General features: G+C 36.8%; 3 protein-coding genes across 5 annotated transcripts in view; 1 reads left to right on the top strand and 2 right to left on the bottom strand.

The window, feature by feature from the left end:
- agap1 (ArfGAP with GTPase domain, ankyrin repeat and PH domain 1) overlaps window positions 1-12,273 on the bottom strand; it is a 184,740-nt gene extending 172,467 nt beyond the window's left edge. Inside the window, exon 1 of one of the 2 annotated variants that reach the window (XM_026262123.1) lies at window positions 10,882-12,273. In XM_026262123.1, coding sequence (XP_026117908.1) covers window positions 10,882-11,044 — 163 coding nt within the window. In that variant the 5' untranslated portion in view covers window positions 11,045-12,273. The remainder of the gene's footprint in view (window positions 1-10,881) is intronic. The other variant, XM_026262124.1, reaches the window with a different exon arrangement.
- A 530-nt stretch (window positions 12,274-12,803) lies between these two features.
- Window positions 12,804-15,446, bottom strand: faimb (Fas apoptotic inhibitory molecule b). The gene is made up of 4 exons (XM_026262120.1): window positions 15,181-15,446; window positions 14,572-14,800; window positions 14,126-14,175; window positions 12,804-13,912 (listed from the first exon to the last, which is right to left on the bottom strand). Exons 1-4 carry the CDS (start codon window positions 15,292-15,294, stop codon window positions 13,763-13,765), a joined length of 543 nt encoding a protein of 180 aa, XP_026117905.1. The 5' UTR covers window positions 15,295-15,446; the 3' UTR covers window positions 12,804-13,762.
- Window positions 15,447-15,866: 420 nt separating this feature from the next.
- On the top strand, window positions 15,867-21,822 carry ccdc80l1 (coiled-coil domain containing 80 like 1). 2 transcript variants are annotated; one of them, XM_026262087.1, is made up of 7 exons: window positions 15,867-18,166; window positions 18,839-19,016; window positions 19,101-19,237; window positions 19,341-19,492; window positions 19,567-19,670; window positions 20,996-21,079; window positions 21,218-21,822. In XM_026262087.1, the coding sequence occupies exons 1-7, from the start codon at window positions 16,445-16,447 to the stop codon at window positions 21,514-21,516; spliced, it is 2,676 nt and encodes an 891-aa protein (XP_026117872.1). In that variant the 5' UTR covers window positions 15,867-16,444; the 3' UTR covers window positions 21,517-21,822. The 2 variants fall into 2 exon arrangements, with proteins under 2 accessions (XP_026117872.1, XP_026117880.1); XM_026262095.1 differs by having other exon boundaries at window positions 15,869-18,166; window positions 18,860-19,016.
- The last annotated feature ends 1,679 nt before the right edge of the window (window positions 21,823-23,501 follow it).

The following is a 23,501-nucleotide window of genomic DNA, read 5'->3' as shown; positions in this document are numbered from 1 at the left end:
TTATTATATAATATAATTATTAATCACACCACCACCCATGGCTGTTGGAACTAGGGGTGCTGAGGGTGCTGCAGCACCCCCTGCCGCAGGACAGGGTCTGAGATTTTCCTTTTGCCCGATCATCACCAATATACTTTATTTTTGTGATTTATTATTATTTATTAATTATTTATTAAACTGTCCAGAAATATAGGCTATAGCCTAGTGCTGGTGTATTTTTCTTGCGTGCCTCGCAATGCACATCCCTGCATCTCGCCTTCACACTGACAGAATTTCATTTGATACTGACGCGATATCACCAGAATTTCACATTCCGATTTTAAAAAACCATTCACATCCTTGTCTTTTTTATGAGTCATTTTCCAATTTTTAATTGTGCTCTAGTCAATTGCGCTCAAACCACTGTAGCCTAATCTTTAGGGCTGTCAACAAATATTCTAAATTCAAATATATATTTGAATAGTTAAAAAAAAAAACTAATTTTGAAGGTGAAAATTAATATTCAAATTAAAAAAAAATGTGGAAAATAACGCCCACGGTAGTAGAGGCATGGCGGTCTGCTTTGCGAGTGGGCGAGCTAGCGCGCCTGAGGGTTAAGGGACAGGTCACTGGAGTCACACTGTCTGGCACAGCATCACTGCTGAAAGTTGACGCGTCTTCATGGAAGATGGCATAGCCCAAGTGCAGAGCCTGACTCGACCACAGCACAGAAAGAGAGGTAAATTTGTTGACCCCTGAGATAAAGTTGTATGCAAGCTATTTAAGATACAGTTAGCATACCATTTGATCACTAGCAACATGAGGTCACATCTCAAAAATGTGCACTCAAATGAGCATGGCATAATGTGTGGAACTCCAGCTAAACAGTCACGTCTTGACACTTAACGTTACTTTTTCCTTGTCCCGCCACAAGCTCTTTTTCTGCAACACGACAAGAGGCCAGAACGGATAAATTAATTTCGTTTATTTGTAAGGACATGAGACCGATTCAGTGTCGTGGATGGGGCAGGCTTCAGGGAGCTCTGTCAAGCAATGGAACCGAGGTTTGATTATGTGCAACCAGATGTTCGAATAGTTCGAATATTCGTGTTTTTTTAAGAGGGAATATTCATATGTCATTTTTGAGCAATTTTCACAGCCCTACTAATCTGTACCATAATGTAATCTATTAACTACGCACACCATAATGTTTTAGGCAAGAAGGCTATATTGTGACCAAATATTTTAATAAGACTGAATTTGTATTTAACCTGATCACATATAATAAAAAGACATTAAGTTTAATTATAACGCTGCATGTCCACGATAAAGTTATTCAAACAACGAACAAATTATACACAGAGTAAAGAACATTTAGATTATCAAAGAATAATAAATATAATCACTCTAAAAAAGCTATAAGCTATAATCAGTGGTGTTGTCTGCGATTTCTGAGGCTGGTGACTCGGATGAACTTATAATCCACAGCAGAGGTGACTCTTGGTCTTCCTTTCCTGGTGCATATGAGCCAGTTTCTTTGTAGCGCTTGATGGTTTTTGTGACTGGACTTGGGGACACTTTCAAAGTTTTCCCAATTTTTCTGACTGACTGACCTTTATTTCTTAAAGTAATGATGGCCACTCGTTTTCCTGTACTTGGATGCTTTTTTCTTGCCATAATACAAATTCTAACAGTCTATTAAGTAGGACTATCAGCTCTGTATCCACCTGATGGCACAACACAACTGATGGTCCCAACCCCATTTACAAAGCAAGAAATCACACTTATTAAAATCTGACAGGGCACACCTGTGAAGTGAAAACCATTTCAGGTGACTATCTCTTGAAGCTCATCAAGAGAATGCCAAGAGTGTGCAAAGCAGTTATCAAAGCAAAAGGTGGCTACTTTGAAGAACTTACAATATGAAATATTTTCAATTGTTTCACACTTTTTTGTTATGTATATAATTCCACATGTGTTAATTCATAGTTTTGATGCCTTCAGTGTGACTCATGAGTCATGAAAATAAAGAAAACTCTTTGATTGAAAAAGTGCGTCCAAACTTTTGGTCTGTGCTGTGTGTATATATATATATTAGTGCTGTCAATCGATTAAAAAAAAAATAACTAATTAATCGCACAATTTTTAAAAATTAATCGCGATTAATCGCAATTAAAAGAATGAAACTTTTTGGATATGTAAATGTAAAATGTAAATAATTAATGTAAACTCAAGACATTTAAATTTAAATTTTTAAACAAAAATGATTGTTTATTGGAATTTTTGTTTAACTTGTAACAGATTTTCTCATGTAAACAACATACCTGCAATAAACCATCAATATCCTCCAATTTAACTGTTGGCTTGAAAGCCATATTTATTACAGAAATAAAAACACATGCATGTAAGTACCATTTGAATTTCAAAACAATCAATGCCAATGAAAAACAAAAATGATTTCCATGTTGAATTCTAAGTGGACTGAAAAAAATTCCAAAGTATAGTCATTGCCAGTGCTTTAAGTGGGCCCATACGCACCAGTACTCAGTACCGCCACTTCCAAATATAGCTCTTGAGCGTACCGCCACCTCTCCGTGCGCCCAGAACGTGCTTGTAGCGTACCGGTACGCTCATTTGGACATCTGTTTTAATAGAGGTTTTAATCTTTTACCTGCACTGCCGATTTTCAGAGCGCCTTTCACAATGCAAGCTTCCTAATTCATCCCACCCAGAGCAGAAACTACATTACCCATTCACCCTTAAGTTACACAAGTGAATAGCGCATGTGTCGCTTTTCCCACTGTTAAGTGTCAACAACTCAACGTGGCCGGAGAAGTACCGTAGAAGGCAAGGCACAAATTTAGATATTTATTTATCTAATTAATCTATAGCCTATGCACAAAGACAATATGATCCTTTTGTCCCCTTTTTGTTTTAAAGCTTGATAAAGAGAGAGAGCGCAAGTTGCTGCAGCTGCGAGGAGGACAGTGATGCACGCGCACAGGAGTGATTGACAGTTCGCGGCACTGTGTACAAAAAATACTCCGCTACACAAATATTTCGTTTAAGCTTATTAACGTTAGCGTTACAGAAAGGTCTGATTTACGCACTGTTACAGTCATTGTTTTTTTTTTTTTTTTTTAAACAATGACATTTGAGTTCATGATTTTAATGTTGCTGTTTCTTGTGGCAGACTAAATGAAGAGTAATGTTTCTTGTGGCAGACTGAAGAGTAATCCGGCAGAGTTTTGTACTGAAACTTTCCGTCTAAAAGTCCTTCCTTGGTCTTATCCATATTTCTTTGCACGTTGAACACACATAGGCCACAACTGGAAATAAAAAAAACTGCAACCGCGTTAATTGCGTTATTTTTTTTAACGCGTTAAATATTTCAAATTAATCGAATGCGTTAACGCGCTAATTTTGACAGCACTAATATATATATATATATATATATATATATATATATATATATATATATATATATATATATATAAAATGCAGTGTTGCCAACTCACATGCATTTGGCGTGAGACACATGCTTCCAGGCTCTGTATCGCGCTCTCATGCAGCCCATGTAAATCAAATGACACATTGGCAAATCTGATGGTGATATGTAACAGTCTGAACTTTCAAATTTTTGACGGTAAAACGGTAATGTTTTCTCTTGGTTCTTGGTTCTAAATAAATGCGACTTATAGTCCGGTGCGATTTATATATGTTTTTTCCTCGTCATGACGTATTTTTGCACTGATGCGACTTATACTCAGGTGCGACTTATAGTCCGAAAAAGACACTACATTATTGTTTGTCCTCTATGCCTCACCTTTCTGAAACATGTTGAACTGTACAAAGCTCATTGGCCTGAAAAGCGAGGTGTGCTGTGATTGGCCAGCTATCCAGTGCGTTGCGATTGGCCGAATACCTCAAGCGTGTGATGGAAATGTTACGCCCCTTACCATACTGTGATGAGACAAAACATTTAAAAAAAACATAATTTGTTGCATCCAGTGGGGACATAATTACTGATTATAATGACTTAGAGTTTTTAGTAGTTTTAGTAATCATAAAACCATGTAAATAGTAAACATAAAACCATGTCTGCATTTGTGATCTGAGAAATTACAAACAAGCACTACTTAACACAGCATAAAATTCGCATTTGTATCATCAGTGGCAAATCCTATAAAAACTGAAACATACTTACAGTCTGTGAGTCAGAACAGCCAGCACTGTAGTCTACTCTCTTAGGATCAGGAAACAGTCCTTCATAATGCGTTGCACACATCTGAATATTTGTGTTGAACTGTATTGGAACAGTGTTGTAAATGCAGTGAGAAGATTTGTGCGTGTGCTCATCCGAAGCGCACAAACCCACACCTCATAAAGTGCGCAAATAAGATCTCTCTGAAGTATTGTGTTTAAATGGACAAATTCAGACAAAAATCATGTCAAAATGCCCATTTTGGTCAGTATCCTACAGCATTCAGTTGGCTGAACGTAGGCTACTGTATCAGTGCATTCTCTTAAAGTGACAGTCTTTATAGTAACTGAACAGCAACGAAAAGGAAATCACTCACTGCCAGTGTTGGGAATGTTACTTTAAAAAGTAATTAGTTATAGTTACTCACTACTTGTTCCAAAAAGTAACTGAGTTATTAACTGAATTACTCTATAATAAAAGTAACTCGTTACCAGGGAAAGTAACTATTTGCGTTACTGTAAAAAAAAAAAAAAAAAAGTTGCTACATGTCAGAGAGTTTGTACTTTCTTTTTTTCCCCCGCAGTTTTCACAAGTCGGTTGAAATGAGTAGAACAGACAGAAACATAACTTTCAATATTTATTGCACGTCAACAGACAGCAAGAGTTTTATCCTGCACTTCAAGTATTATCTTTGTAAGAAAAGTGTTTTTGGCCACTAGCTTTGTAGATGCGTGTCACACATTGCATGTACACATTACATGCACGTTCTTGCCTTTGACCACAATGAATTTGAAGTAGTGCTTATATCTTCACCTTAAAAATTTGTAAAAAAAATTTAAAACTTTTCATCGCATTGCTGCTGACTCGCCATTTCTGCTGTTGCGTGTGTGTGTTTGGCGCCGCTGGCCGCATGTGCCGGCATGTGTGTAAAAACACTGGCTCTGATTGGCTACCATGAAACACATGACTCTGCCTTAGCCAATCATAATCGCTTATCTTGTCATTAACCCACCTGCTCACTCGCTGTGTGAGCCAGAGGTGCGTTCGGATTGCATAGTTTATTAAATCAATTCATAGTAACGCACCGCATTTAACGTTCAGTAACGTTAACAGCGTTGTAACGACGGGAAAAGTGATTAGTTAGATTACCCCGTTACTGAAAAAATAACATTGTTACCTAACGCCGTTCTTTTAAACGCCTTTATTCCAAACACTGCTCACTGCACCTGATTAAAAAGTTTTGTAACTTTAATAAAAATTTATCTTTAATTTATACAGTCAAATATGCAATGCTGTTTTACATTTGATTACTTTATTCATTTTCTGTACCTAAAAACTTATGCTAGACCTCCCTAAAGGTTGCTTGTAGTTAGGGGTGCTCTGATCACGATCGGCCGATCGTTTTGCACATCTCGTCAGTAAAGCCGGTTCTCTAATCAGCGGTAAATTCCCTCAGGCGCGTGATTTCAAATAGAGCAGCTGTTACTACACAGAGCCGTTGTTAACTGAGAAGATGCGCGAATAAACGCTGAAAATGAACGTGGATTTGCGCAGCAAATATATACAGTGGGGTTCGAAAGTTTGGGCACCCCTTGCAGAATCAGTGAAAATATTAATAATTTTCAAAAAATAAGAGAGATCATACTAAATGCATGTTATTTTTTATTTAGTACCGTCCTGAGTAAGATATTGTACATAAAATATATTAACATTTAGTCCACAAGACAAAAAAAAATGCTGAAATTATTAAAATAACCCCATTCAAAAGTTTGGGAACCCTTGATTCTTAATACTTTGTGTGGTCACCTGATGATCCTTGACTGTCTTTCTGTTTTGTGATGGTTGTGCATGAGTCCGTTTTATTTCTTCTGAACAGTTAAACTGAGCAGCGTTCTTCAGAAAAATCTTTAAGGTCCTGCAGATTCTTCAGTTTTCCAGCATCTTTGCATATTTGAACCCTTTCCAGCAGTGACTTTATGATTTTGAGATGCATCTTTTCAGACTGAGGACATTTGAGGGACTCAAACACAACTATTTAAAAAGATTCCAACATTCACTGATGGAAGGAAACAAGATGCATTAAGAGCTGGGGGGTGAAAACTTTTGGAATTTGAAGATCAAGGTAAATTGTACTTAATTTGTGTACCGGGAAACATACAAGTATCTTCTGTTGCTTACGAAGGGCAGAACTAAATGGAAAAAAATTATATTTCAACAAAATAAGACAAATTTGGCCATCTTCATCGTGTTCAAAAGTTTTCACCCCCCAGCTCTTAATGCATCTTGTTTCCTTCTGGAGCATCAGTGAACGTTTGAACCTTTTTAAATAGTTGTGTTTGAGTCCCTCAAATGTCCTCAGTGTGATAAGATGTATCTCAAAATCATAAAGTCACTGCTTGAAAGGGTTCAAATATGCAAAGATGCTGGAAAACTGAAGAATCTGCAGGACCTTAAAGATTTTTCTGAAGAACGCTGCTCAGTTTAACTGTTCAGAACAAACAAGGGACTCATGCACAACCATCACAAAACAGAAAGACAGTCGAGGATCATCAGGTAACAGAACACAGTACTAAGAACCAAGGGTTCCCTAACTTTTGAGTGGGGTCATTTTAATAATTTCAGCATTTTTTTTGTCTTGTGAACTAAATGTTAATATCTTTTATGTACAATATCTTACTCAGGACATGACTAAATAAAATATAACATGCATTTAGTATGATCTCTCTTATTTTTTTAAAATTACTCGCATTTTCACAGATTCAGCAAAGGGTGCCCAAACTTTCGAGCCCCACTGTAGAATATTCCTTTTTTTTTTATTAGAAAGTATAGTTTAACTAATACATACATACATACACACACACACCTCAGTCTAGCGAGTAAACTAGAATGTACTAGCCAATGGCAATTCAACTGCCAGGAGGGTTCACCAGCCACTGTTAGAGAACCAGAACCCCGAAAGATGTACCATCGTGGTTTTGGGGAACAGCAAATAAACACCTCAAAAAAAACTGCTCCTAGATAAAATCTGTGTGGGAACCAATGACGATCAAGCAATCCGCATTCTACTTACTCTCATAACTACAAATGACAGTTACTGCCCCTAATCTGCCACTTTATTGTTTGTGTTCAGAACCCCACTGAGCCATTTTATACAACTGTACTGGCAGCTTGTTAATCCCTGAACCCAGTCGAGATTTAGAAGGCTCTTCAGCATATGGCCCCTGCATATGTTGCCCTGTTCCTCTCTCCTGGCCTCAGTCTCTATGGCCATGCTTCAGGGCCTTCTAATTAAATATAAACAGATATATGGTCTCCTTGCAGCCATTTCTCTGGTTAGTATTCTTCTCAACCAAATGCTTAGTACAATTTAAGAAGAATGCTGACCACAGAGGCTAACAGCTCTGAGAAACGCCAAAAAGATGGCCAAAATCTTTAATGCATCAGACAGACTGGTCATTAAAGCGGAGTATGACGCAGCAATAGGATGTAAGATGTGCAGCACGACTGCTGTCATAGTCATACTGCGGGGTGACGCATGCTCCTCCATGTTCCTTTAACAAACAATATGGGGCTACTGCGACTAATGGTGCCCTCCAGACAGATTTGATGGGAGGGGCTGTGGTCCTGACATTTGCATGATGCTGTGACCTCTCTTTTGGAGGGAGTGTGTTGCACAGCACTCTTGTTAGACCGCCATTAGAGCTGCCAGACATGTCATAGCTAACAATCCCAAGAAGAAACCTGTCCTGCCTTGCAAAAATTGATATTATTAGTGGGATGCTTTTGACAGAATTTTACCAGACAAGCAATGAGCTCAAAATCCATTTTTATTATGCTATATTTGGGCTTTTTCAGCAACTTTTATTGACGAATTAGGCGAACAGCAATTACAGGGCCAAGCGCACCAATGGCAAATATATCAATTTTTTTGTTATAATAAATAATTTGTATAACAACTGAAATGAAATGGCTTGACCCAATAAAGAACTTTATGATGATATTCAATATAACTGACTGAGCATTAAATTACCCAAGAAATATTAATTTAGGTCAAAATGTCTGGTTCAAAAGTTATATAAAATTCAAAAAGACTTTGTAATCAGTGTACCAGATTTCACAACATTCTTTCAAATGGTTAGAAGCTATTTTTCAGCATTTTATTTTATGCACATTTTGGGATATTATTAAAATTACTGGATAGAATCACTGAAAAAAAAAAAATAATAATAATAATAATAATCTCTACACACACATTTGATTATTTTATTATGAATGACAAATACTGATTAAAACAACAGCATCCAAATATTCACAAAGAGCCTATTATGTTTCACCTGACAATAAAGACAATGCAAGTTGCAACCACATTCAAAAAGTAGGCTATGGATAAAGGTGACATCGTCTTCTCCAAACATGCAGACTCCCTATGATTGCTGACACAGAACAATATCTGGCTGTTTGCTTCGAGGTCTTTTTACTCAGTCCAGCAATCTGCAAGCCTCTGACACATAATCTGTGCACATGTCCCAAGCTACCAAAAATAAGAATAATCACACACACACACACACACACACACACATATACATACATATAAAGAAATAACTGTAGGCACATGATGTCCAGAGCATTGTGCTACCTCATTGCTCCAACAACTAAAATCAATGCTGAAATCAATACATGAAATCAAACCAACCCTCATTTACTTTAATACATATTCCTGCATATGATTGTGCATATGTTTTCAGAATTTTAGATTCTCAGTTCTGTTTTATCCAGCAGACACATACGAAATCTTCTTTTCCATGCACAAGCCACGCTATTCATTCTTATAAATGTCATGCCCTTTATGCAAGAAACCGGGAGGCTAAAGTGTCGCCCAGATGTGTGTCTCTGAGATCACAAACATGCTCTACGAAGAGAAGGATCTGCTTAGGCTCAAACCAACCCGCCCTTTACGTGTCAGCAGGCGTCTTGTGTAAAATTAAGCCAAATGACTACTGTGCACACCGATGTAAATGCTACACCAGTCTAATAACTGAAGACAGACTCGCTTCTGATCACAGGGTGTGTTAAGTATCGGTTTTCAGCTCAGATTTGCAATCTGTCAAACTGGGAGGTCAGCAAGAAGTTAATGAAAGTGGCATTAAAAAGTCGACATTTAATCCACAATAAAATACTTTCACATACTAAACGCTGATTTTACTGCAAACTGTTTTGGGGATATTGTGAATTTGAACTTCAATTCACTGCTAGTTAACATGAATACTAAAACACTGTTGTGCAGAAGTCAATCATTTTGTTTTGGCAACAACAAAACAAATAACTACCATCAAGTTCTGCTTTTAGAATGCCAACATTGACACATGAACACATACTGCAACATAACCTACTGATGATTGGATTACAAAGGATTTTAAAAGAGTCACCATTAAACTGATTCCACTAAGCAAGTAAGGAGTCTGTCTTGGTTTTCAGGAATTAGACAGGCTGGGGTCTGTAAAGGGGGTGTGTTGGTGTTAGTGACAGGTTTGTCTCTGTCATGTGCATGTCTCAGCAAGTCAAGAACCATTTTAAACACAGCCTACATTTTACTTTCATTGAACAGGGGTCAAAGACTCAAAGATCCACTCATCTCTGACAGAGACATGTCACTGACCACACACACAGAGCCGAGCACCCACTCATTAGGAGAACATTCACTGCAATCTAGTGGAACACGGAGTTTCATCTCAAGCACACAATGCAGCTTCTCATTTTGTTATTATGTAACCCGCTGGTAAATTTGCTGGCTGTTATTGTAAATAGCATTTGTGTGTAAAAAAAAAAAAACAACACATTGATTATCTATTAATAACAGTATTATATATTTTTTTTTAAAGCTATTAAAACATCAGATTGTGACAGTGACGCTCCCAACACCCTGCCAAAAACTTCATGCAAACCACATATCAAAACTTGAATGTCTAAAAGATTGAATGAAAGCTGTACTTGACACAAACATAACCATCAACAATTTCATATTACAGTAAAAACCTTATTTTCATGGACGACAACAAGGCTGTGATCAGCACGGGCCGATCAAAGGGTTGATCAACTATTGAACAGAATGTACATCTATACCTAACAGTTTCATATAGTGAAGAATCTTATATAGCATCTACATGAATAAAAAATATAGGGGATGAGCTTTTTAAAACACCGGTTTAAAGTTTTACTCAAGCCTCTCTATGACTAAATCAGAAACCTGAAAATCTCAAGGACAAGGAAATGGTTTAAAGAACATATATAACCAGAATTTAACTCTAACAACCAATAAAACAATTGAAAAAAGGTTTACTACCTTTCATCTTTAGAAGCCAAAGGTCCAAACTCTTTCTGAGATTCATAAGAGGCAAAGTCTTGTGAAGAGAAAGAACTAAAAATCGTCTTTTGGAGTGGCTTGATTTGTAATGCCATTACTCATTATGTATTATAATCCGAATTATGTCTTTGTGTAAAAGGACACTGGGAGTGTACACACATGTCAAGTGCAGGTTTGTCGTCCCATCCCATATTCACCACAGCTTCCGCCAAACTTGGCGTTACTCATCACTGATATACAAACTAAACTGAACTAAAAGCTAAATAAATGAATGACAATAACATAGAACGGCTCTTAAAAGCTCTCTGCAGGGTTCGATCGCCCTTGATGCCCTTACCTTCAATGGCAATGACGTGCTCTCGGATCTGATTCTGCAGCAGCGGATCCTCCACGCGCTCCAGCAGCTCGTAGATCGAGTAGATGTTCGGATGGACGGACTCGAACCTCTGAATCTCAGCTCGGATCGCGGCTGAGTTCGCCAGGTGTTGCTGATAATTCATGTTTGCAATAGGATCTCTTCCAATGGAACCCGATAGGGAATTATCTAACGAGTGTTTGCAGTTTATTTGGGATACTGATATGCTGCAAACACGTAAACACAGGAGGGAGATCAGGTGTCCACATAAGGTCTGTGGTCAGCTCCAACGATTTTGTTCAACACAAAAAAAAAATACAAATGTTCCCAAATGTAACGTTAAACTGGGTATAGACGCAAAAACAGAATGACAGAAAAACTTGTGAAAACGTTAAATATTAAGTATGAAATCACTCAATGCGAGAGAAATTAACATCTAACGCTTTGATGTCAGTGCATGTGATATTTGATTAAAGCAAGTTATATGTGTATTACAACAGAAGTCCAGACGCTGGAGGGAGATCTGCAGCTGTCCGAATCTGAAATCCCAGGACACAGTCATATGCCCCATATCCTCATAAATACAGCGTAAAAACACAGAAGCTCCCCCAGATCACCGTGCATCGTCATTACGGACTATAACAGGCAAGAGAAGGCCATCCTAGGTCTACAGTCCGAGGCGAGAAGAGTCCACATGGTTCATACACACCGCCCAGTTTCAGCGGCAAAACAGGGCGAGACGAAGAGAAGTCATTTAAATTCTAACTCGGCGAGAAACAAGTTCGCACAAACGAGCTGGACACGGTATGCCTGCTGTGTTCCAAGCACAGTCAACTCGCTCTTTGCTGTTGTTCACTCTGGCTCATGCTGACATTACAGCCGCTGAACTACTTTCTGCGGTCTCGATGCGAAACCACAAAACCATTGATGTACATGAACCTCAATAAGATACCATCGCCGGGGAGCTTTCTGGGTATCAATCTTGTTTTATCCGCAAAGATGTACTGTGTATTCCCTTTCCTCCCGCACTGAGGTCCGTCCCGTCTGTATCCTCTCAAACATCATTGCGCCTGCTCCTTCCTTTAGACGTTTCCTACTGGAAAAACGTCGGAGCTTAGGAGCAGTCGTCCGGGTCGTAGTTGCGCCAGTTCTGCGCAGTCTGTTGTTATTAAAACCCATACAGATCGTCACATACTGGATGGGGGCGCTGTAGGGCGTACTACTTATCTTACTTTGAACACATGGTGTCCGATTTGTGTTCCCCGTGTAAACAAACCATTGGAATGAATTGCTGGTCTCAATTCTTTGACACACTCACAGATATGACCTCAGAGTGTTACGATAACATGGGCGTGAGCTTACCCATGTACCCAATAAATGTTAAACATATGAAGTTTTTACTGGTAAACTGACAGAAGGCTAAGAGCAGAAAAGATGCAACCATGTGCACTGTGCATTCTTCTTGTAACACATTTAACATATACACATGTATATATATATATATATATATATATATATATATATATATATATATATATATATATATATATATATATATATATATATATATACATTCATGTGTGTGTGTGTGTGCGCGCGCGCGCGCGCGTGTGTGTGTGTGTGTGTGTAAATGTTTTGGAGACACAGCTCTTCTGGATCTATCTATCTATCTATCTATAGATAGATAGATAGATTAATTTATGCAAAACACATTTTTCGATTCAGCTGTTGATTAAGTATAAATATTATTTACACTCCATATGTGACCCTGGACCACAAAAGTCTTAAGTGTCAATTTTCTGAATAAACAAGCTTTCCTTTGACGTATGGTTTGTTAGGATAGGACAATATTTGCCTGAGATAAAACAACTTGAAAATCTGGAATCTCAGGATGCAGAAAAAAAAATCTAAATACTGCAAAAAACACCTTTAAAGTTATCTAAATGAAGTAATGTTTAGCAATAGCATATGCATATTACTAATCAAATTTTAAGTTTTTATATATTTACGGTAGGGAATTTACAAAATATCTTCAAGGAACGTAATATGCACTTTAATATCCTAATGATTTTTGGCATAAAAGAAAACTCATACAATGCATTGTTGGTTATTGCTACAAATATACCAGTTCTACTTTTCCCTGGTTTTGTCAGGGTCACATATGTGTTCTAAATCAACTATTCTATTTAAAATTGTGTTTTGAAAATTAAGTTTAATAATTTAATAACCAATGACAGACATAGCAGAGTCCAATTAAAATGTATATTCATATAAAGGTAAAATTAATCTATTAATTATAGGCATATGAAGAAATACATGTTTAATTGGCCATATTTTAAGATTTAATATAATAGCACTATACACTATGAATTCTAACTAAAATTATTTCACTCAATTACTAGTATTTGAATGATTAGTGAATATGTCTAAAGTGTACATATAACTCATGTTTTAACCCCATTAATAATAGCAATAATTAAATAAAAAATAATAACAGTAAGTAATAACATGCCACTAAGCACCTCTTTTCCAGGCATTTAACCACAAGGCTCTGATTTTACCCTTTCAGAATAAAAACAATATTTTTTAAGTCACACATGTAAAACATTTAAGTGTCCACGAATCTCTTATTAAAAATAGACACAAAAAAAAAACTTTTGATAAAACCTTTGATAGCCAAGCCGTTCATTAAATTAGTTATCGGGGTACTTTACTTTAAAATCTTTGTAACAAATAAATGAACAAATACCATCATACTGGATCCACTGAAGAAAAAAACTTGTCCGATGCCATCTGTATCTAATTCTGATAAAGTACACTGTTGCTAAATGTTTCACACAGCTGAATTTCATTAGCCTCCATTTTACTCAATGGCCTCTTCTATCCTGATTCCATCCACCAGCAGGGAATGAACTATTCCATTTCGCTTCCTTCCACTACTTGTTGCTTTGATACAGCATTCATGGTTCTCCACTGCAAAGTGTGTCTCGCTTCCATTTTCTGTAAACTCGCCCTGCACAAAGGAAATCAATATAAACACTGGCCTATAACAAAAAAAGCACCAGTTATGGGAAAGATGTCATGAAAAAGTATTTTCACAGTGGCCTCACTACTACACCATTAGCCAACTTGACTCAGACTTAAATAAACATTGGACAAAAGTGGGATCTTTTCATACACTCAAAGGCATGTGTTAGTCTGAAATACAGTATTAAAGTATACTTACCATAGTCTCCATTTTCTGTCCATTGCACCATACATCCATACTGTCTTTCTCTAGTGAAACAGAAAAAAACAATAGTTTGCTAATAGTTGTGTTTTAATTTAAATAAATGTCTAATATCTGCATGAGAACAGGACAAATCAAACAAGCACATTTTTCTGCTCTTTTAGTAAAGCAACATGCACTGATTTAGTCCAGACGCTTTCAAACTTTTTGATGCCACGGACCCACACATGATGATCCATCCCCTAGAGAGGACATCCCTTCCTAAAATATAATGGCAGATGTATTTTTATATATATAATAAGTTTACTTTTGCACATTTTTCTGCTGACCCCGGACCCTAATTGAAAGTCATTCTCTTCTTACAGTGTGGTTGGACAATATAATATACAAAGCCTATCCTTTTTACATCATAAATCATTGGGGACGTTTTCAGTGTCTCTTACCTAGAACTATCCTGTAATCAGCACCATCCAGTTTCAGCACCCATGTTTTGGACATTTTTGATCGGTTGTCCAAAAAAGTTTGGAGACTTTTCCCATTGATTTCCAGTGTGTACTCATAGGAAAACCCAGTTATCGCCTCAATAGATATGGTTGCCTTTGTATCTGTGCTCCCAACAGGGAATGTTTCTTTGCCCACCAGTTTGAACATCCAATCCCTCCTCAACATCTCCTTAAAAAGTGGATAAGACTTAATATAATTATTTTATATTATCTTATTCATATAACATCTGGTCTCTACATAGTATAAGATCTACTACTATCTTAATTATAATACCATAAGATACAAATTTCACCTTATCTTCATATCATTACCATATCTTATTATTGTCTTAATATCAAATTCAACGTAGAATAAAAATATGACAAAAATATTAATAGAAACTTGAAATATAAAACTTATAGTAGACCACAGCCTATGATTTAATGATTGATACGCCTACATAGGCCTATGTAAAATTATAAGACAACTATCTAATCTAATCTAACATAATGACAAATAATAATAAATACATTCTAATCGGGAAAAATACTGACTAGCCTGCTTCTCACCTTTCCATTAATGTAAATGACTCGTTTCCCTGTTGTTGTTCCATGTTCAAACTCAATTCGGTAAACCCCATCACTTAGCGACACGTCCCACGCTCCCACAATATCTCCGGACATGCTGCGTTAAGACCCACACTGCCAAAGCGCTCTATACTATTTTTAATTCTATGTAATGTTTTAGCTTCCGCTTGATCATAGTAGTAGTCCTCATTATGCGCAACTGCTGATTAAATCTCTGTATATTACTGAGGCTGCCATCCTCTGCTCGCTCAGCAACGAGTGCATTAGTGTAAGAGGATTAACTTATCAAGCAGTTGACTGTTTGAGGAAACCGTTATTTTTACTGCGATTAAATTTAGGTGGACATTTGGTCTAGGAGTAAAAATCATAAAAACATTTTTTAGTTGTTAAAATGCTTGGATGTTTTTGATGCTCTCGGGTCACTGCCAACAGATGGCAGTCCTCTCTCTCTCTGTCGCTCTCCCCGACTTACAATTAATTAAATAAATAAATACAGTTTTATTATAACCTGAAGCAGAGATTTGAACGGCAAAAATGCATATTTATGTAGGCTTTGTGATCAATAAACTTTGTTTTTTTTTTTTAATATAAAAAATACATAAAAATACTTTACAACTTTAATGGAATGTTACGGATTATGAAGTTGTGCAAAGTTAATGTAGTATAAATATGTAACATATTAGCAAGTCACGCTATTATCATATCAAAAGAAAGTAGGCGTGGTCAATCTGGCTGTGAGCCCCGCTTGTTCAGAACTTTCTTCCAGATTTCAGTGCGTGGAGCTCAGAGAACATTTAGTAGCATTGGAGACGATGATCGTGAGCTGAGTGTCTTTTCACAGCGTTGTTTCAAGGATACTAACTGAAAAAAGGTGTTGTGGAGTTTTGCCTGTCTTTCCTGGAAAGCACTGGACGTCACTGAATATTATAATGAGGGAATTTATACGGAATAATGCATTTCCCTCAATCATTTGACTAACTCATTCGCTTTGGATTATGACATTATATAATTTTTCCACTAAGACAAGTTGGAATTACTGTTATTGGTTTCTTCACATCCGTTTTACTAAATTTTTATATGTAATATTGTTCTGTCTTTGTTAACTGTTAGTAATTTTAACCGTTTTAACCGTTTGTTTGTCACTGTTGATAGTTTGTGACTCGCTGCTGTTGGATCAAATTACGCTAAACCAATTTCAATACCTTCTCGCCTATCCAGTGTCATAATTCTGGAGTGATCTGTATCTATGTACAATAGCAGAATAATTGCCATGAAAAATCTTCAGGTACATGTCATTTTGTTGACTCTGACGTGGATTCATGCATCTGGCTGGAAGTCTTCCATGGTCCTGAATTACACAGGAGCGGAAGAAGGAGATGCAAACTTACAACCAAACACTTTTGTCAAAAAGTACACAAATGATATACAATCACATAGAAGATCTCCAAGGTTATCCACTTTCAGGAACACAGATTTACTCAGGAAGCCTCAGAATGATCAGAACGTGGAGTCCTCACGACCCCCAGCCAGGAGGCTCGTGAAAGGGCAAAGACCAGCTCCACACAGGAAACCCAGCGCAACTGACAGAAGTCCTGCTCAGAAACCTAATTTTCAATCTACTCCACTGGGCGCCACTAGCTCCATTAACATCCTGGCTGGCTTTGCAGGTAAAAACCGCGTGCTGGTCATTTCGTCTCCCAACGACTCTGATGGCTATTACAGGTTAATGATGACCTTGCTCAAGCCTGATGTATACTGCGAGATGGCGGACAGACACATGCAGCAGATCATAATATTTCATGAAAAGGGGAAGATGGGAGGCAAGGTGAGACGAGTTAGCAATCAGGGATCTCTGGTGGAGGAGCCACTGGATCCAGCCCTGGTGCCAAGACTGATGGGCTTCCTGAAATTGGAGGATGGTAAGTTTGGAATGGTGCTTCTAAGAAAAACCCTTCAGGCAGAGGAAAGATACCCATACCCTGTTCAGCTGGACGCAATTTATGAAGCCGTAGACCAGGCACCTATGCGTAGACTAGAGAAGGCCAGGCAAAAGGGCTTTGTGCAAAAGTGCAAGACTGCTGGAGTTGAGGGCCAGGTGGTGCAGTCTGTTGGCTCAAATGCAGTTGGTTTGCAACCACAGGTAAACATGGCGGAAAATACCAGGCGACACAAGGTAAAACCGGTCCCTCAGCCCACCCAGATAACTCAGGCACAAATATCAACTACCATCAGGACAACTACAATGACTACAACCACAAAACGTACAACGACTACCTTGAAAACTACAACCTCAAAACCTTCAACTACAACTACTACAACAACCACTGCACCCTCTACAACCATTTTTCCCTCAACAACAATTACTATTACTACAAATATACCCACCACAGTGGAGCAAAGACATCCACACACAACTGTACCCTGGCACACATCTGTTCCCAATACCTCTGAACGTGTCTACCGGTCCTCACCAAGGGACACAACTACTCATCTCTCTGTTACCTCAAACTTCTACAAACAACATAAAGAAAAATACCTAGACCACACGCAAAAGATTTCAACTGCAGTCTCACCAACACAAGCATCCATACAGAAGCCCAAGGACAAACTGCCTGTGGTGAAACATGGATGGAGTAAAAAGCTTAGTCAGCACAGCAGAGAACGTGACACACAGAGGCCCATTGCTAATAAACCAGAGACAAAACTTATGACCACCCAAAAGGGGAAAACTAAACCTGAAAGTGCTGACCGGAGGAAGAAGATGGATAGAAATAAAAAGCCTTTAAAGAAGATACCTACGGGGAAAAAAGACTCAAAAGTGACTAAGGAGACAAATGTCAGTGTTCAAAACAAAAAAGCACAAAAGGCAGATGTCTTTGAAGAAAGGGCTGTTGTGGATCAGGCAGCGAATCCCAAGAAATCGTTAGACACTTTTTTGAGTTATTTTCAGAGAAGACGGCGACTCATGGTACGTATCGCATAAGTGAGACACATGAAAAAAGAAATATAGAGATATAGCTCGGGGCTCAACAATAAGGATTGTACAGTGCCCCAGGGATAAGTGCTATAGCTTACAATTTTGTTTTATTTTTGATCATTACACATTACATGTAATGTTTTGGTGTTGGTGATATGGAATTCTGTTCATCAAATTATTAAATGTGTTATCTATATATAAAATATTTAGAATTTTTAGCTATTAGTGCAATATTTATTTTGAAAAAGTTTAGAAAAATTAACATTTGATGGAAACAAATAATGTTTAAAACTAAAAGTATTTTTTTAAATATATTTCTAAAACATTAATACATGTAAAGAATGAATTAAATGACAATTTTTACGTTTTAAATAACAAATGTACAAATAAATGTAAATATTTAAATGTATAATTTCACTGATCCGATGCTTGTAAATATTCTGCATTTAGGATTCTATGAAGTACATTCAACATCTAAAGTGTAAAAATGTTCTTTGATTTATTAAAATGTTCTTCACACTAAGAGAATAGTTATTTGAAATATCCTTTCACTGAAAGGGAAACCCAAAATATGATGATATACAAGTTAATAACAGTGTTATTTGCTCATTTAAAAAATTATATTTCGTTCTAAAAATTAAGAAGTATTTTGGTTCATAAAAGCACTTTAAGAATGACTTGCAGATCATTACTGCTCCAGATGAGCAGAATCACATGTACAGTGAGCAGAGGGATGAGTACCTGGAGCAAGTTTGTGATATGGCACTGCGGAAAATTTCCATCATCAGCATCTTTGGGCCCCTCACAAACAGTACCATGAAGATTGAACACTACCAGACAGGTCAGTGCTGCTTTATAACATGTCCTATTAAAATGTCTTCATTCAGATTCTATTTGTATTATTATTATTAATACTATTTAACAGAAAAGGATAAGCCCTTGCAGGGCCTGCCGGACAGTGACCTCATCAACCAAGACCTCATCACAGCATTTCGGAAGCATTTTGGGATGATTTATAATGATTTCAACATGGTGTTGACTGACTTTGACATGATAGTCAAGGTGTGTAGTAAAAAATAAAAAACCCTAGATCATTTTATCAGTGTATATGAGATGTAGATGTAATCATTTCTGATCTAATTTTATGCATTCCTTGTTTCCACAGCAACGATACGAAGTGCCGATTATCATGAAAGCAGTGTTCGTCTACATTGACACATTGTCAACCCGCATTAAAGAAATAGAACAGCAGAGGAGACTTGCAGTTATGTGCAAGAAAGAAGATAAATCAAGATCTCTCGAGGACTTCCTATCTAGGTTTGAATTTTTTGTGAAAATATATAATGCATTAACATAGGGAATAGGCTCATCTCGGTGCTTTTTCATTAAAGATTCCGCTGGAGGCGGAGACTGTTTGTGATATCCACCCCCACTGATGAAGAATGGGCCTATCAGCAACAGCTCTACACCATTAGTAGCCAAGCCTGCAATCTGGGTGAGATCATTTGGGTAAACCGTAGCAACATAATTTAAGAACATCTTGCACTTAATACTACATATTTTAATAAACATGCACTTTTAAATGTAAACATACTACTAGTGTTATTTACAATAGACAAATCCAAAAGAATGAGACAAAGAGAAATGTTTCATGTCACATTCAGTGGTTTAGGCTGTATACTGTTACATTATCAACAAAAACCCATATACTTGAAATATTTACTTGAAGCACAACATACAATATGTAGGATTTCTATTAGGCATTAAACAGAATATCCATTCAAAGTTATTTCAGCCAGTGGAATCACATTGGGGTCCTAGACGGACTGAATAGTTCATGACATCAGTAGTTGCATAAAACTAGCCCATCTGAAAATGTACTAGAATGAGAAATTGCATGGAAAGCTGAGACTATATAACACCGCACTCCAATGATCAATATGAGGACCATGTTATGAAATACAGAATGCTCTAAGAGCTTTGCTGTATCAACACCACTCCCAAATGTTTATGTAACTTGGGAAAATAGACACTTTTATTGTTCTCTAAAATTCCATGTTTAGCATTTATAAACAAATTTGGGGTCCATTCCAGTGAGCACCATATGCAATCATGTCAACAGCTGTAATGTTTATAGACTTTCCAATCAACACTGTATGATTTAACACAACTTCTCATAAGTGCATTCATTATACACTATCTGGATGTCTGACCTTCGAAAAAACCAACAGCTGACAACTAATGTTAAAAAAAGTACATATTGGGAATATGTCAAAGTCAGATTCTCCAGAGATCTTCCTGCTCATAGTAATGCACATATGTTATAGGTACTTTTCTTTTAACTGGAACCAGCTCTCATCTTCACATGTGCCCTCAGTCACAAATGCCTCTGAGGAATGGTACCAATAAAAATAGGATGACGCAGTCCTTTTACAGCTCTTTTGTTGGCTATTTTGGAGGTAGGAACATGGTTAAGAATCTTTCGCTGCATTCTTAACAATCCAGGAGGACCTGTGGATGTTTGGGTCCTGCATAGCGATCCAACAGAGACCACTTCCTCTCGGGGGCATGACAGCTTGATTGATGCGCTCATAAAAGAAAGCCTGTTTTAGAAGAAAAAACAACAACGGACATCTTTAATGCATATCACATGCATGTTTCAGAGACCATCTTTATTAAAAAAAAACTCTTATTCCAATCTCATGTATATAATACAAGTCAGAGTTGGAAACGGCTGAGTCATCTTTTGTTTATCTGCGTAGTCTTTCCGGGCATTTATGAATTAACCAGTGTTTTTCATAAATTGTTCTAAATTCACAGGCCTGCGTCATATATCTCTATTGAAACTTGTTGGAAAAACCCTGGATGACATGAGTGGAGTCCTGGAGCTTTATCCCATAAATGGTGAGATTGTTTTGCATTGAACAAAACTCTTTTATGGTCCCTGCATTTCCTTTACTGCTGAAAATATAATATAGAGCTATTTTATTATGGAACAAAAAAATAAAATAAAATGAGGAAACTCACTGGTTTGCATTGCAGGAAGTTCATCAGTGGACCGTGAGGACCTGTCTGCTTCGCTGGTGCAGGACATAAGGAACTACTTTCAGATCAGCCAAGAGTATTTCTCCATGCTGCTTGTCGGGAAAGATGGCAATGTGAAATCCTGGTATCCCTCCCCTATGTGGTCCATGTCAATCATTTACGAGCTGGTCGACTCCATGCAGCTTCGCAGGCAGGAGATGGCCATCCAGCAGTCTCTCGGCATGCGCTGCCCTGACGATGATTATAGTCATCATGATGGTTACCATGAGGGCTATCGTCGTGGTTATGGATATTAAGAACAGAGGGGAATGACTTAGAGCCAATGCACTCTCTACTAGGAAAAGTGTGAATAGTTTCAAATGTCAAAAAACTTTGCCTTTGTGTTTTTCTTACTAACTACTACTATGGACAACTCTCACTTTACTATTTTGTGGTAGCTGATATTTAGATAAGCTCTTGACATGAAGTAGATGATTTCAGATTGTTGTTGATTTTTGACTTTTCATTACATGAATGCATTTGCATGTGGGTATATGTTGCTTTTTTTTGTACGTTTATGAATTTACAATAATAAACTTTAAATTCCAATAAAGAAGAAACAAACAAACAAAAAAAAAATATTTGTTAATGTTTGTATTTTGTAACTTTATAATCTGAGAGAAGCAAAAAAAAAAAAAGGTTTGTACATATTTTGTAGACTGTAAAGTCCTAAGAAAGTGACTGAGAACTTTTCTGTATGGGCTGTTTTAGCTGATTATTCTTCCATCTGAAACTTCTCTACTGTCCTCTACTGGGCGTTTTGGGATAGTGTAAAAATATGTCTCGCAGAGTACATCATTTGTATGTAGTTTGTAGTTTAAATAAGATTAAATAAGTTTTGCAATTTGCAAATCGTACATATTTTATACCAAAAGAAACGCACAGGCCACATTTTCAGTGATCAGATCTTTTATTTATTTATAATTTATCATACAAGTATGACAGTATCATACTGACAAAAAAAAAAACAATAATAATAATAATAACAATAAAAAAATCAACATTGCAGAAAACCATACTCGATACGTTCTGCTTTTGTATCCAACATCAGAGCACACAACACTTAAAAACACATAAACACCTTAAAATAAATCTTACAATAATAATGTTCTTCCTGTACATAGCATACTCACAACTTTTGGCACCACAGTTATTAACATGATGAGTTAAATACTGCTAGAGATTAAAAATTACATTTTGTTATAATGCTGGCACAATCATTTTACAGTGAACAAGCAAAACATATGTTATTTCTGTAAAAATACACATTTCAAATATTATTTTATTGAAGGCTGAATATTTAGGAAAATATATCTAAACAGTATTATTGCAAGGAAATTGAGCACTGCATATTTAAAAAAAAAAATCATTTCTACTGTAACATATTTCTTTAAAGTTAGACCATTAAGGTAAAGATACCTTCCAAGCTGAATAAACAAATATGCTGCAATAGATGATGCAATGCACTAACTATACCAAGTAATAATACCATGTTATCATAGACAAATCTAAATAATTAACTCAATTCTGGACTATAAGACCAGCGTTCAATAAACACACAAATGTCTTCCTCTTTATCTGTAAATGCTGTGCCTTTTAAAGAATAATTCATTAAATAAAATGGAAACACTTTATTTAAGGATCAATTCTCACTATTAACTAGCATACATATTACTAATATATTGGTGGGTTATTAGTACTTACAAAGCACATTATTGGATTAGATCCTATAATCCTACCCCACACCTTAACTAAAAACTACCTTAATAACTTTTAATAAAAAGCTAATTAGAAGTTTATTGGTGCAATATTCTAAGTCATTAGAATAGGACCTTAAAATAAAGTGTGACCAATAAAACACAAATGGAATGTCCAACAAAACTAAAGTCACTTAAAGGAGAAATTGTATCATTTAAGGCCAGCAGCACAGCATGATAAACTGCATTATACAACAGTTACTACTATTCCTCAAATTTGATTGATCACATGATTGTCTGTTTGATTTAGTGACAGATTCAGTCAAAAACAAAATCATACTACTTTGTGTTGCACAAAGTGGTACAACAGGAACTAGGTAGGAGGAACTATTTTCCTCGACAGACCACAAATAGACAAATATTACTGACAAGGTGTCTAAAAGGTTACATATCAGCTCTCTCTCCCTTGGTGTGTAACTGTTGTATACAAGCAATATCACAATCATAATTGTGCTGATATTCAAAATCAGAGGTGGGTAGTAACG

The sequence above is a fragment of the Carassius auratus genome, chromosome 6 (genome assembly GCF_003368295.1).
Source record: "Carassius auratus strain Wakin chromosome 6, ASM336829v1, whole genome shotgun sequence".
Taxonomy (NCBI): domain Eukaryota; kingdom Metazoa; phylum Chordata; class Actinopteri; order Cypriniformes; family Cyprinidae; genus Carassius; species Carassius auratus.
This window is presented reverse-complemented; position numbering and strand designations above follow the sequence as displayed.

What these genes read in the sequence shown, in the direction of transcription:
- faimb (XM_026262120.1), bottom strand. Translation starts at nt 15,294, where the DNA reads ATGTCCGGAGATATTGTGGGAGCGTGGGACGTGTCGCTAAGTGATGGG. An exon ending in TCATTTACATTAATGGAAAG is followed by an intron (nt 14,801 to 15,180) that starts GTGAGAAGCAGG and finishes CCACTTTTTAAG; the next exon opens with GAGATGTTGAGGAGGGATTG. An exon ending in GACAGAAAATGGAGACTATG is followed by an intron (nt 13,913 to 14,125) that starts GTAAGTATACTT and finishes TCCTTTGTGCAG; the next exon opens with GGCGAGTTTACAGAAAATGG.
- ccdc80l1 (XM_026262087.1), top strand. Translation starts at nt 16,445, where the DNA reads ATGTACAATAGCAGAATAATTGCCATGAAAAATCTTCAGGTACATGTC. An exon ending in ACTTTGACATGATAGTCAAG is followed by an intron (nt 19,238 to 19,340) that starts GTGTGTAGTAAA and finishes TTGTTTCCACAG; the next exon opens with CAACGATACGAAGTGCCGAT. An exon ending in GGAGCTTTATCCCATAAATG is followed by an intron (nt 21,080 to 21,217) that starts GTGAGATTGTTT and finishes TTTGCATTGCAG; the next exon opens with GAAGTTCATCAGTGGACCGT.